At 47.5% G+C, this 15,130-nt stretch overlaps 1 protein-coding gene across 2 annotated transcripts in view; it reads right to left on the reverse strand.

Annotated features, from left to right (window-relative positions):
* Positions 1-15,130, reverse strand: part of LOC141148333 (up-regulator of cell proliferation-like) — an 86,838-nt gene that overhangs the window by 23,681 nt on the left and 48,027 nt on the right. For both annotated transcript variants that reach the window (XM_073635708.1, XM_073635709.1), the window contains exon 2: positions 4,415-4,728. In XM_073635708.1, the coding sequence (XP_073491809.1) occupies positions 4,415-4,709 (295 nt within the window). In that variant the 5' untranslated portion in view covers positions 4,710-4,728. The remainder of the gene's footprint in view (positions 1-4,414; positions 4,729-15,130) is intronic.

Genomic DNA, 15,130 nt, shown 5'->3' on the forward strand with positions numbered 1-15,130 from the left:
TAATATTTTCTTCTACTGTATGGTCTTATGGCTGCACCATCTTTAATGCATCTTTTAGGGTGTGCCCCCCAAATATCTTGTTTGTAAGATCTTTGTAAACACCCAAGGTGCAGTGGCTAGCCCGAAAGGCAGGGCTATAAACTGAAAGTGGCGTTTTTCTACTTCGAAACGCAAGTACTTTTGATAAGCAGGGGAAATGGGTACATGCAGGTACGCATCCTTGATGTCTACTGACGCCAGAAGTTCTCCTCCTTGTAGGATGGAGACTACTGATCGAATTGATTCCATGCGAAAGGATCGAATCTTTAGGAATCGGTTTAGATCCTTTAGATACAGAATGGGTCTGACATCTCCATTTGGTTTTGGAACCGTGAAAAGGTTTGAATAAAACCCCAATCCCTGCTCTTCCGTGGAAACCACCATGATGACCTTTTGCAACAATAGTCGCTCCAACACTAGAAGGAGAGACTGCTTTTTCTCTGGATCTCTGGGGACATTTGATCTGAGGAAACGAGGAGAGGGGAATGCTCGGAACTCCAGTTTGTAACCTAGAGTTACCGTGGAGATCACCCATCTGTCCTGGAAATCCTCCTGCCAGAGCTTTGAGAACTGTAGCAATTTTCCCCCCACCCGAGCGAGTGGGGGCGCTCCTTCATAAAGAGGCTTTAGCTTCTCTAGTAGGCTTCTTCCCCAGGACTTCTTTTGTCCCTGGGGTCGACTCTAAAATGTAATTCTTGAGCCTGACGGAGGAGGCCGTCGCGACTGCCTAGAGGCTGATGCTCCTGGCACTGGGGAAAGAGCCCATTTAAAAGAGGGACGCTTACTTCTTTTCTTAACTGGTAAGAGTGTGCTTTTTCCACTAGAGATCTTTTGGATATAATTGTCCAAATCATCTCCAAACAGCCTTGCACCACAAAATGGAAATCCAGCCAGAAGCTTCTTACATGGTGATTCGGCTGACCAGTTTTTCAACCATAAGATTCTACACATATGCACCAACCCAAGCGAAAGGCGAGAGGTTTGGATAATAGAATCTCTGATTGCATCAACAGCAAAACATAATGCCGCTGGAAGGTTGGCCAACCCCTGGGCTTGCTGTTCAGGTAAAACTTTGAGGACTTGTTTAACATGGTCTCTCAAGTATTGACAGACTCCGATTGCTGCCACTGCAGGTTGAGCTACTGAACCTGCTAAGAAAAAAATCCAGCAAGAATTTGCCTGAGAAGCTGAAGAGGGCCCTTCTCCACTTGATTCCTCCAAAGAGGAATCATTAGTCCCATCCTGATCCTCTGAGAGGGATTCCTCTCCTTTTTCCCAGAAATCCTCTGCTTGAGGGTCCTGGGTAACAGAGGGAGACCTAGTACGTTTTCTTCCACTGAGTGAAGATGCGATTAAGGCCATTAGTCTTGCCTCTAGTCCATTAATGGTTGAGGAAAAAACCTCCTGCGTAATGTATACAGGGGCTGAAGTGCCAGAAGCAGATGCAGCCCCTGACCCCCACGGCTCACCCTGGCCAGCCATCCTAGGTCCCTCAGGGGGGGAAGGTGCTGCAGAAGGGGGGTCCTCAGAGCCTGAGGGAGATCCCCTAGAGCCTCTGGTTTTCAGGGTATTTGTACCTCTTCTACCCATAGTGCAAAGCAACAAAAGGTGGAGGTACCACAAAAAAACACTGACTGCTGAGCGATGTAGTTCAGCAACTGCCGCTGCTACCAATGCTCAGTCTGGTGTTTTAAGTAAATGCTGCCTGGGAGAATGCCTGTGTCCCACCTCACATGAGCCCATCAGCTCTGTGTCCCTCCATAGGCTGTGTGCACCTGAAAGAGAGTGCACTTTATAGCCTGTGTAGCCAGCGATGTGGGCGTCTAATCATGCCGGACGTCGCGTTAATGCTCCGCCCCCCCTCCTCTGACCACCCCTCCCGCCCCCCCCTCGTTTTTTTCAAAAAACTTTTGCTTTCCCGCGCGAGCCGAGGCTCCGATCCTCGGGACAAGCATGGAGGGGAGGCTGGGGTGGAGGAGAGAGAAAGGCCGGTGGATGGGTGGTGCGGTATACTACCGCTGTTTGCTCAGGCCACCCCGGCCCCCCTAACCATGGGGGGGAGAATCCCTAAGGAGGGAACCCCCCAAGCCATCCTACCTGGAGTCTGGCTGGAGGAGCGTACAGCGTGGACACTGAGACAGACAGAACAAGCATGAAAAGGTATGTGCTCTTGACAGCCCTCCCGGTGGCGACAATAGGCATAGCATACATTTACTTAAAGGAGAAAACCTACTAGAATTAAAACATTCCTGAGGAGTCTCCCTTACCTTATCCAGCCACAGGGTTCTGTTATACAGACCCAGTCTTCACCTCTCACGGTGGGCTCCGTTTGAAAAAACCTTCAGAGACTGGGGCCCCCTTCAATAGGAGGATCCGCAGTTCTGGCCCCATAAAGCACCCCGCCAGGGATATGGCTTAAAAAACCAAATACTGGACCCCTGGGTCCAGCTCTCTAAAAAGAGAAGCGTTACAGGTAAAACCTCGTTTTTTCGGACACATGGCCCGGGTACCATCCAATTTGGCCTGAAAAAGCACTTTGAATGGATCCGGTTGCATGACTTGCCCCAGTAAAGGATACTCCTTTGGAGCTCAGCACAGCACATCTTATTCGTGACCAACACCTAAGAGACTGGCGAAAAAACTGAGGTATCCCCAGTAAGGGGAGGGGTTATATAGGGGGTTAAACTTCCTGTCTAGGGTGTGATCAGTGTCCAATCACCTAGTGATACCCTATAACCCATCAGTGATTACTGAGGCTCTGTGTCCCGTGATGTACGAGAAAGAAAAAGGCTCGGTCCTTAAGTGGTTAAGCCATCCAAGCCTGCAGTCTCATGCTTGTGATAGCGTGTGTAATGGGTGTTCCAGGCTCACTGTTTGTCTGCCCTGCTCTGTTAGATTGGATTCCCTCGTTGATGACTACGGATCAGATATTGACTATTCTCTAACTCTGCTTGCCTTTTGACTGTGGCTTGACTCTGACTATTCTGAACCTCGCCTGCCTTGTACCTGGACTGTCATTGAACCAATCTACCAACCGCAAATACCTGTTTGCTTTTCTCAGTTTGTGCCTGCCCCGGCATGATAGCCAGGCACTATATCATTGTGTTAAGTTCTGGAGGCAACCGAGTACCAGTAGACCTGCTTGCCTTATGGGAAAGGGGCTACTAAAGGTGAAGAACACAGAAGCTAGCTATAGTGCCTGACCACCTGCGTTAGGGGTAAGCGTGACACAATGTAAGCAGTCATTTCCCCTCTGAGCACAAACATAAACACTTCATCACTGATCACTAACCACCAATGTAAGGGATCACTTCAAAGCAAAAGAAAAGAAGCAACTTAACAAATTGAGGAGCATTTTGCTGAAGTTTATCCTTTGTGATACCCATACTTTTAGAACTTGCTTAGTAACATTTCCACCTGGAATTCGTAGTGTCTATGACATTCTTAAGAATTCTTCCCCCCTCTGCATGGAGAATGCCAGTGTTTGCAAAAGATTAATGTAGCTGTTGGAAAAAGCTACATGAGTTTGTTGCAGGATACAAGGTGGGAGCCTTGAACTGAGGCTGGAATATCCATAGTGTACATTCTAAACGCAGTGCAGCTCAGTAACACCGGCTCAGGGTTGCTTTCAGGCCTGCCACGGTTCATGTCATACAAACAGGTGCAGTGGCCAAGCAGTTGAGCTGTTGATTGGGCAGAGCCTGATGGGGATGCTGAGAGATTTGTTACCTATCAGGTCTATCTCCCTTGTGATTGACAGAGGACAGCAGTGGGTAGAATCCTTAGCCATTACACAGCCCAATAGCAGCTATGGAATGCGACCACTGCTGTTCGCTATCAATTATAAGGGAGGCGGACATGATGAGGAACTCTGTGAGACTGGGTCCCATTTAGCTTCTAGCCAGGGGAGATTCCCATCATTGACCAGATATGGTCATTCCCATATTTGTGTAATGATGTCAGTCAGCATCCCTAGCCCCTTTGTTTACATTCAGGTGTCATCCAAGAGATTCCCATCATTGACCAAATATGGCCATGTCCATGGTTGGGTAATGATATCAGTCAGCATCCCTGACCACTTTGTTTACATTCAGGTTGTTGGCCAAAGGATCTCCCAGCTGGCAGCTAAATGAGGCTAGAGATTCATCATTGGTTGCCAGAAATGTTTCCAGCAAATCTCCCCCTCCATGTGTTTCTGGGGGGGGGGGGGTTACTATAAGGTAAGTGAAAAAGTAAAAAAAAATAAAAATAAAGAGTAGGGCATTTTAAAGAAAACAAAAAAATGTGATCCATATGTGAAATGTTCCTCCTTATAAGGTTTAAATAGGATATTTGTGTTGTGGTGACCATAAATGAGCTACAGGAATAGACTCACGTTCTAGAAGGTGCTGAGATAAACTAGACAATGCCGGGAACCTGGGAATCATGTTATTGAGATGATCTAGGAGCTTCTCTGAGGCTGATTCCCCCTTCTGAAGTATAATATCGATCATCTTTCCCGTTCTCACACTGGGATCCTCATCATACTGGAGATCCATGTATTCCTCCAGAGATAGGAGATGGAGGGAGTCCAACTCATCACACAATCCATCCACATCTTCCTCAAATATTTCTACTAATTTATCTCTCAGACGTCTTACAGTCCACGACACTTCCTCAGGAGACGACATGGTGTAAGCTATTCACTCTCTGTAAGTAGATATAAAAAACACAAATATTATGTAGCAGCAATTTTGCTAAGTATAGGAAAAGTTGGTTATTACGATAAAATCATTTAGGAAAAATCCGAAAATATAAAGAAAAACCTGACATGGAATGTCTGTGCTTCTAATGCCTTTCCCTCCAATTACATGGAAACTTACTTCCTTATCCACTAGATAACTATAGACACAATGGGGTTGATTTACTAAAGGCAAATAGACTGTGCACTTTGCTCCAAGTCTTAGTAAATGAAGTAAAGCTTCACTTACTGCAAAGAATACCCAATCACATGCAAGGAAAATAAAAAAAACAGCATTTTTGCTTGCACATGATTGGATGATGGAAGTCAGCAGAGCTTCTGCTTATTTACTAAGCTCTGGAGCAACTGCACTTGCAGAGTGGAACTGCACCTTGCAAAGTGCACAGTCTATTTGCCATTTTAATAAATCAACCCCAATGTCTACCTATATAGGGAACACTAGGCCCCATTCACAAAGCGCATACGAGTATGCTGTAAGATACTGCACTAAATAATTTAGTGAATAGCGCATTCACTAAATAACGCTACTAAAATACGATTTTATGAAGTCATGCGGTATTTTAGTAGTGAAAGCCTGCGGTAATTTACTGCCAGGATCCTTAGGGCTCATGCACACAGGGCGTTAGAAAAAATGAGCTGTAAAGCCATTACCAATGCCAGGAAAATGTAGCTGTAAAAACGTGCTTTTGGTAGCTTTTTGTATTGGCGTTAATGCACGTTTGGCCACACTAGCTTATAGCAGCGTTTCTCTGCCTCTATTCAAAATCAGTGGTTCCTTATGAGAGCCCATTGATTTGAATGGAAGTCGCACCACAAGTCGGATCATGATGATCCAACTTTCAGTGCGACTTGTGCGTTGAGGTTCTTAAAGAGGAACCCTATGCCAAGATCCATACCAGACCGAAGCCTGGTATGGATTTTAATGGGAAAACCTCACGCCAAAAAAAAAAAAAATGGCGTGGGGTCCCCCCTCCAAAATCCATACTAGACCCTTATCCGAGCAGGCAGCCTGGCAGCTCAGGAACGAGCGAGCGGCCCTCCCCCCTCCTGGACCATACCAGGCCACATGCCCTCAACATGGGGGGGTGGGTGCTTTGGGGCAGGGGGAGTCTGTGCCCCCCACCCCAAAGCACCTTGTCCCCATATTGATGGGGACAAGGGCCTCTTCCCAACAACCCTGGCCGGTGGTTGACGGGGGCTGCAGGCGGAGGGCTTATCGGAATCTGAAAGCCCCCTTTAACAAGAGGGCCCCCAGATCCCAGCCCCCCACCCTAGGGGAATAAGTATGAGGTAAGCTGTACCCATTCACCCAAAAAAAGTGTCAAGAAATAAAATCACTACACAGGTTTTTAACCAGTTCCATACCAGGCCATAGTAATATGACGTCAGCAGGAACCCTCTCTCTGTCCGGGTGGACATCATATGACGTCCTCCGCTTCTCGCCACTGCTGCGGGCCCCCAGGGGCCCGCATCGCGGTGAACGGGGACGAGGCATGTCCCTTGGACACAGCCCATCCCCGATCAGGGTAAAGAGCTAATGAAATTGGCTCTTTACCACATGACCGGCTGTGTCCAATCACAGCCGGTCACTTTGAAGAGGTTCGGCATGCACCCCGCTTGTGCGCGCCAATCGGGGACAAGGCTCGTCCCTTGAACAAAGCCCAGCCCCGATCAGGGTAAAGAGCCAATAAAATTGGCTCTTTACCACGTGACTGGCTGTGTCCAATCACAGCCAGTCACAAGTGTAAACAAACCCGAGTGTAACAGCTGTTGCTGGGTTCTCCTCCTCACACACCGATCCAGTGTGAGAAGGAGAAATTGGAACAGTGAGTTACAGTCTTATAGTGTTAATAATTATTACTACTGTGCCCAGATTGCCCCCCCTCGAATAAAGAGTACCTGTCACCCCCATCAGAAGTAATTGTCACCCCCATCCTGAGTACCTGTCACCCCCATCAGGAGTACCTGAGTACCTGTCACCCCCATCAGGAGTACCTGTAACCCCCATCAGGAGTACCTGAGTACCTGTCACCCCCATCAGGATTACCTGTCACCCCCATCAGGAATACCCATAACCCCCATCAGGAATACCTGTCACCTTCATCAGGAGTACCTGAGTACCCGTCACCCCCATCAGGAGTACCTGTCACCCCCATCAGGAGTACCTGTCACCTCCATTAGGAGTACCTGTCACCTCGATCAGGAGTACCTATCAACCCGATCAGGAGTACCTGTCTCCTTGTCAGAGTACCTGTCTCCTTGTGTGAGTATCTGTCACCCCGTCTGAGTATCTGTCACCCCAACTGAGTATCTGTCACCCCAACTAAGTACCTGTCCCGTGAGCCCAGCAGTGCCTGACGTGCAGCCAATTTCTAGCTGACGTACAGCCTATTAGTCCTTGTTGTGCAGCCCTGTCATACAGCCACCATGTCCAGAAGAGTATACACCCCAGAAGAGGCATACCAAATGCTAAGCCTTACCGATGAGAGCAGCGGGGAGCTCTCACCGCCCCAGTACAGTTCTTATTCCAGTTCCGATTCTGGTTCGCAATACCAGCCCCCCGAAGGCAGTACATCCAAATCAGAGGAGGAAGTAGTCTGTCCAAAAAGAAGACGGTCTGAACTCCAGGCAGCCAGTTACCAGCAGCGCCAGACACTCCAATGGCCAATCCGCAAATGCCAATGGCGCTAGACCCCAGGAGGAGAGGCCCAGTACAAGCACTGCTAGTACTAGCATATGACGTCCTCCGCTTCTCGCCACTGCTGCGGGCCCCCAGGGGCCCGCAGCGCGGTGAACGGGGATGAGGCATGTCCTTCGAACACAGCCCATCCCCGATCAGGGTAAAGAGCTAATGAAATTGGCTTTTTACCACATGACCGGATGTGTCCAATCACAGCCGGTCACTTTGAAGAGGCTTGGCATGCACGCCGCTTGTGCGCGCCATTCGGGGACAAGGCTCGTCCCTTGAACAAAGCCCAGCCCGATCAGGGTAAAGAGCCAATAAAATTGGCTCTTTACCACGTGACTGGCTGTGTCCAATCACAGACAGTCACAAGTGTAAACAAACCCGAGTGTAACGGCTGTTGCTGGGTTCTCCTCACACACCGATCCAGTGTGAGAAGGAGAAATCGGAACAGTGAGTTACAGTCTTATAGTGTTACTAATTATTACTACTGTGCCCAGATTGCCCCCCCTCGAATAAAGAGTACCTGTCACCCCCATCAGGAGTACCTGTCACCCTCATCAGGAGTACCTGAGTACCTGTCACCCCCATCAGGAGTACCTGTCACCCCCATCATGAATACCCATCACCCCCATCAGGAATACCTGTCACCTCCATCAGGAGTACCTGAGTACCCGTCACCCCCATCAGGAATACCTGTAACCTCCATCAGGAGTACCTGAGTACCTGTCACCCTCATCAGGAGTACCTGTCACCTCCATCAGGAGTACCTGAGTACCCATCACACCCATCAGGAGTACCTGTCAAGCCCATGAGGAGTACCTGTTACCTCCATCAGGAGTACCTGAGTACCCATCACCCCATCAGGAGTACCTGTCACCTCCATCAGGAGTACCTGAGTACCTGCCACCCCCATCAGGAGTACCTGAGTACCCATCACCCCCATCAGGAGTACCTGTCACCTCCATCAGGAGTAACTGAGTACCTGTCACCCCCATCAGGAGTACCTGTCTACCCCATCAGGAGTACCTGTCACCTCCGTTAGATGTACCTGTCACCTCGATCAGGAGTACCTGAGTACATGTCACCCCCATCAGGAGTACCTGTCACCTCCATCAGGAGTACCTGAGTACCTGTCACCCCGATCAAGAGTACCTGTCAACCCGATCAGGAGTACCTGTCACCTTGTCAGAGTACCTGTCTCCTTGTGTGAGTATCTGTCACCCCGTCTGAGTATCTGTCACCCCAACTGAGTATCTGTCACCCCAACTGAGTACCTGTCCCGTGAGCCCAGCAGTGCCTGACGTGCAGCCAATTTCTAGCTGACGTACAGCCCATTAGTCCTTGTCGTGCAGCCCTGTCATATAGCCACCATGTCCAGAAGAGTATACACCCCAGAAGAGGCATACCAAATGCTAAGCCTTACCGATGAGAGCAGCGGGGAGCTCTCACCGCCCCAGTACAGTTCTGATTCCAGTTCCGATTCTGGTTCGCAATACAAGCCCCCCGAAGGCAGTACATCCAAATCAGAGGAGGAAGTAGTCCGTTCAAAAAGAAGACAGTCTGAACTCCAGGCAGCTACCAGCAGCGCCAGACACTCAAATGGCCAATCCGCAAATGCCAACGGCGCTAGACCCCAGGAAGAGAGGCCCAGTACAAGCGCTGCTAGACCCCAGGAGGAGAGATGCAGTACAAGCGCTGGTAGACCCCAAGAGGAAAGGCCCAATATAAGCGCTGGAATTCCCCACCAAAGAAGTAGGGCCCAAACCCATCTTCCAGATGCCTTGGCCAACCCATTGTGGCTGCCTTCTAGCACAGGGTCAGCCACAATCCCCCCTTTCACAGCACAGCCAGGTATGCAGGCCAACAACGAAGGTTTCTCTGAAATCCTTTTTTTTAATGTATTTTTCCCTGATGAGTTACTTCAAAGCATCATGGACCAAACAAATCTAATTGTATGGGAAAATTGTATGGGAGTTGGCATTCCCACTCCTCCAAAAGGGTATCGCATTTACATGGACTACTACTACACCAGTTTGCCCCTTTTCGCCACCTATACCTGAAGAAAACTTTGGCCTGTGGTACTGCAAGAAAAAACAGGAAAGGCTTCCCGCAGAGTCTAGTCACCACAAGGCTACAAAGGGGGGAATCGGCAAGCCTGAGGAATGGGGAAGTGTTGGCCGTGAAGTGGAGGGATAAGAAAGATGTTTACATCATGTCCACCATACACAATGACACCTCAGTGGAACTTCAAAGAAGACGCGGTACCATTCAAAAGCCTTGCTGTATCAACGATCACAATAAGTTCATGGGGGGTGGATTTAAACGATCAAATGCTGCAGCCCTATCTTTCAACACGAAAGTCCCTCTTCTGGTACAAAAAAGTCGCAATATACTTCTTCCATTTGGCCATTTATAATGCGTAAGTCACTTATCAAAAATCAATGGAAATACCCAACCCCTTTATCAAATTTATCGAAAATATTGTCACTGCCCTGATCTATCAGCAAGGACCCCCCCCAAAAGCATTCGCTCCGATTGTGTCAGCAGACTGCATTAGCGCCATTTTCCTGACAATATTCTACCATCAGCAACCGGAAGAAGATGCCAAAAAAAATGTTGGGTGTGCAGCAAAAGAGGAGTTAGGAAAAACACCAGTTTCCATTGTCCCCAATGTCCCTCCCAACCTGGCCTATGCATCGGAGAATGCTTCAGGCGCTCTCACACTCTCGTAAACTATTAGCCCAAATTTCTAATAGGCTGCCATTTCCCTGGTTTCAATTTCTGTGCTGATTATTTCCCTGCTGCCTCAACCAACCAAACTAGTGCCTCAACTCAACTTACCCTGGCCTGTTTATCGACTATGCCTCTGCCTGCCGTCTGCATTGTTTATCTGCCATGTTTTTGCCTTTCACGTGAACTGACCCTGGACTATCGACTATGCCTCTGCCTGCCATCTGCATTGTTTATCCGCCATGTTTCTGCCTTTTACGTGAGCTGACCCTGGACTATCGACTATGCCTCTGCCTACCGTCTATTTCTGCTTTTTACCTGCACTGACCTCCGCCTGTCGTCCATGTTTTTGCCTGCCCCTTGGACTGATATTTCACCCTGCTACACAGGGGTCTCACATATGTGAGGGGCTCCAGTATAGTGTTCTGCTTTGAGAAAAACAGTTTTTTTGGTTTTCTCTTTGTTTTGCAATTCCCAGAAAAGGGTCTGGTTGTCCGGAGGCTTCGGAGCGATTTGGGTGGGAGAAGCCTCTATCCCTGTCCCCATTCTTTCCTGACCGAGGCCCTAAACTTGATGGTCCTGCCTGCTGCCTGGACCAATACTTTGGCTGTGCTGACAATAACTCTACCTACACTTACCCAGGACTTTTCATGGACCATGTGCCTGTTGCCTGGACCAATACTTTGGCTGCCCTAACCATATCTCTGCCTGCTGTCTGTACTATGGACAGTATTTCTGCCTGCTGCATGGAAGATCGTTTCACTGCTGCTGACCACATCTCTGCCTGCTACCTGGACCGATGCTCTCCTCTGTGGACCACTGCACTACTAAAATCGAAGCTAATCTTTTGTTTACTCTTTGCTCAGAAGAATGTATTTTGGTTTGTAATTGGTATGTACAGTACATGCTATGGGTTAGAAATATGAAGGGCCTTGTGTTGTACCTGCCAACAATGTGATAGGTTGGCAGGAATTTGTGTGTGTAATTTATGCTCCTAGAACGCCTAGAAGTGCTACTTGGATGTTGGACCTCTGTATGTGGCCAGGCTATGTAAAAGTCTCACACATGTGGTATCACTATACTCAGGAAGAGTAGCAGAATGTATTTTGGGGTGTCATTTTTGCTATGTACATGCTGTGTGTTAGAAATATCATATAAATGGACAACTTTGTGTAAACAAAATGCTTTTTAATTTTTTTTCCACATTTTCCTAAAACTTCTGGAAAAAAATGAACCGTTCAAAAGACTCATTATGCCTCATATATTATATGTTGGGGTGTTAGCTTTCCAAAATGGGGTCATTTTGTGGGCATTTCCATTGTCCTGGTGCTCCAGTGCCTTCAAAAGTGTGACAGGTTGTCATAAAATGAGATGTGTAATTTCTGCTCCTAGAACGCCTGGAGGTGCTACTTGCACGTTGGGCCTCTGTATGTGGCCAGGCTGTGTAAAAGTCTCACACATGTGGTATCACCATACTCAGGAAGAGTAGCAGAATGTATTTTGGGGTGTCATTTTTGCTATGTACATGCTGTGTGTTAGAAATATCATATAAATGGACAACTTTGTGTAAACAAAATGCTTTTTAATTTTTTTTTCCACATTTTCCAAAAACTTCTGGAAAAAAATGAACCGTTCAAAAGACTCATTATGCCTCATATATTATATGTTGGGGTGTTAGCTTTCCAGAATGGGGTCATTTTGTGGGCATTTCCATTGTCCTGGTTTCTCCAGTGCCTTCAAAAGTGTGATAGGTTGTCATAAAATGAGATGTGTAATTTCTGCTCCTAGAACGCCTGGAGGTGCTACTTGCACGTTGGGCCTCTGTATGTGGCCAGGCTGTGTAAAAGTCTCACACATGTGGTATCGCTATACTCAGGAGGAGCAGTAGAATGTATTTTGGGGTGTCATTGTAAATATGCATGTGCTGTGTGAGAGAACTAATGTGTTATTATGACAATTTTGTGTAATGCCGCGTACACACGGTCGGACTTTTCGTCTACAAAAGTCCGACAGCCTGTCCGACAGACTTCCGGCGGACTTCCGGCGGACTTTCGGCGGACTTGCAGCAGACTTTCTAACGAACGGACTTGCCTACACACGACCACACAAAAGTCCGACGGATTCGTACGTGATGACGTACACCGGACTAAAATAAGGAAGTTCATAGCCAGTAGCCAATAGCTGCCCTAGCATGGGTTTTTGTCCGTCGGACTAGCACACAGACGAGCGGATTTCGGGGTCCGTCGTAGTTACGACGTAAAGATTTGAAGCATGTTTCAAATCTAAAGTCCGTCGGATTTGAGGCTGAAAAAGTCTGCTGAAAGTCCGGAGAAGCCCACACACGATCGGATTACCAGCCAGCTTTAGTCCGTCGGCGTCCGTTGGACTTTTGTAGATGAAAAGTCCGACCGTGTGTACGCGGCATTAAAAAAAAAATTCTTAATTTTCCCAAGAAGTGTGGGCCAAAAATTACAACTTCAAAAAATTCACCATGCCTATTACTAAATACCTTGGAATGTCTACTTTCCAAAAAGGGGTCATTTGGGGGGTATTTGTACTTTCCTGGCTTGTTAGGGTCTCAAGAAACGAGGCCGTCAGTACATCAGGTGTGATCAGATGTGATCAATTTTCAATGATTTGCACCATAGCTTGTAGACTCTATAACTTTCACAGGGACCAAATAATATACACTAATTGGGTTATTTTTACTAAAGATATGTAGCAGTATACATTTTGGTCCAAATGTATGAAGAAAAATTATTTCTTTGCAAAATTTTAAGATAGAAACTAAAAAAAAGTGTTTTTTTTCAAAATGTTCTCTCTTTTTTTGCTTGAATTGCAAAAAATAAAAAACCCAGCGGTGATTAAATACCACCAAAAGAAAGCACTGTTTGTGAGAACAAAATGATAAAAATTTTGTTTGGATACAGTGTAGCATGACTGAGTAATTGTCATTCAAAGTCTGAGAGCGCTGAAAGCTGAAAATTGGTCTGGGCAGGAAGGGTGTATAAATGCCCTGCATTGAAGTGGTTAAAATAATTTATTTAATCAGCTCCGGCGTCTCTTCCGATTTTTTCTTCCTCTGCCGGTTCTTCTCCCCTCTCTGGTTCTTCTCCTCTCAGCGCTGTCTTCTCCTTCTTCTGCCAGGTCCTCTCTCTCCTCTGTCTTCTTCCTCTGTTCTTCCTCCAATGTTGCCTCAACGAGCTCTCCCGGTGTAATGATGGGTCCATCATGTGCCAATACTTTTATAGACATTTTTGGGGAGCCCGCCCCCTTGTGACGTCACTGCCCGGTGCATGATGGGACTGTGACATCACAAGGGGCGTGGCCTCCATATTGCCAATTGCCATAAATTGCCAATGCTAGGGAAGGGTTATCTTTACTGCCAGCCACTGACCACCAATGCTGGGAGGTTATCTTTACAGCCAGCCACTGACCACCAATGCTGGGAGGTTATTTTTACAGCCAGCCACTGCCCACCAATACTGGAATATTATCTTTACAGCCAGCCACTGACAACCAATGCCAAAGGATTAGGTTTACAGCCAGCCACTGATCACCAATGCTGGGGGGGTATTTGTACAGCCAGCCACTGACCACCAATACTGGAAGGTTATCTTTATAAGCCAGTCACTGACCACCAATTCCAAGGGATTAGGTTTACAGCCAGCCACTAATCACCAATTCTAGGGGGTGTTATCTTTATAGCCAGCCACTGACCACCAATGCTGGGAGGTTATCTTTACAGTCAGCCACTGACCACTAATGCTAGGAGGTTATCTTTACAGTCAGCCACTGACCACCAATGTTGGGAGGTTATCTTTCCAGCCAGCCACTGACCACCAATGCTGGGAGGTTATCTTTACAGTCAGCCACTGACCACCAATACTGGAAGGTTATCTTTAAGCCAGTCACTGACCACCAATGCCAAGAGATTAGGTTTACAGCCAGCCACTATTTACCAATGCTGGGGGGTATATTTACAGACAGCCACTAAACACCAGTGTCAAGGGATTAGGTTTACAGCCAGCCACTAATTATCAATGCTGGAGGGTGTATCTTTACAGCCAGCCACTGACCACCAATACTGGAAGGTTATTTTATAGGCCAGTCACTGACCACCAATGCCAAGGGATTAGGTTTACAGCCAGCCTCTATTCCCCAATGCTAGGGGTGTTATCTTTACAGCCAGCCACTGAACACCAATGCTGGGAGGTTATCTTTACAGCCAGCCACTGATCACCAATGCTCTGAGGTTATCTTTGCAGCCAACCACTGACCACCAATGTTGGGAGGTTATCTTTACAGCCAGCCACTGCCCACCAATGCTGGAAGATTATCTTTACAGCCAGCCACTGACCACCAATGCCAAAGGATTGGGTTTACAGCCAGCCACTAATAACCAATGCTGGGGGGGTGGGTATTTTTACAGCCAGCCACTGACCACCAATACTGGAAGGTTATCTTTATAGGCCAGTCACTGACCACCAATGCCAAGGGATTAGGTTCACAGCCAGCCACTAATCACCAATGCTGGGGGATATATTTACAGCCAGCCACTGACCACCAATGTCAAGGGATTAGGTTTACAGACAGCCACTAATTGCCAATGCTAAGGGAGGGTTATCTTTACTGCCAGCCATTGACCACCAATGCTAGAAGGTTATCTTTACAGCCAGCCACTAACCACCAATGCTGAGAGGTTATCTTTACAGCCAGCTTCTGACCACAAATACTGGAAGGTTATCTTTACAGCCAGCCACTAACCACCAATGCCAAGGGATTAGGTTTACAGCCAGCCACTAATCACCAATGCTAGAGGGGGTTATCTTTACAGCCAGCCACTGACCACCAATACTGGAAGGTTATCTTTACATCCAGCCACTGACCACCAATACCGGAAGGTTATCTTTACATCCAGTCACTGACCACCA

The sequence above is a fragment of the Aquarana catesbeiana genome, linkage group LG06 (assembly GCF_042186555.1).
Source record: "Aquarana catesbeiana isolate 2022-GZ linkage group LG06, ASM4218655v1, whole genome shotgun sequence".
Taxonomy (NCBI): domain Eukaryota; kingdom Metazoa; phylum Chordata; class Amphibia; order Anura; family Ranidae; genus Aquarana; species Aquarana catesbeiana.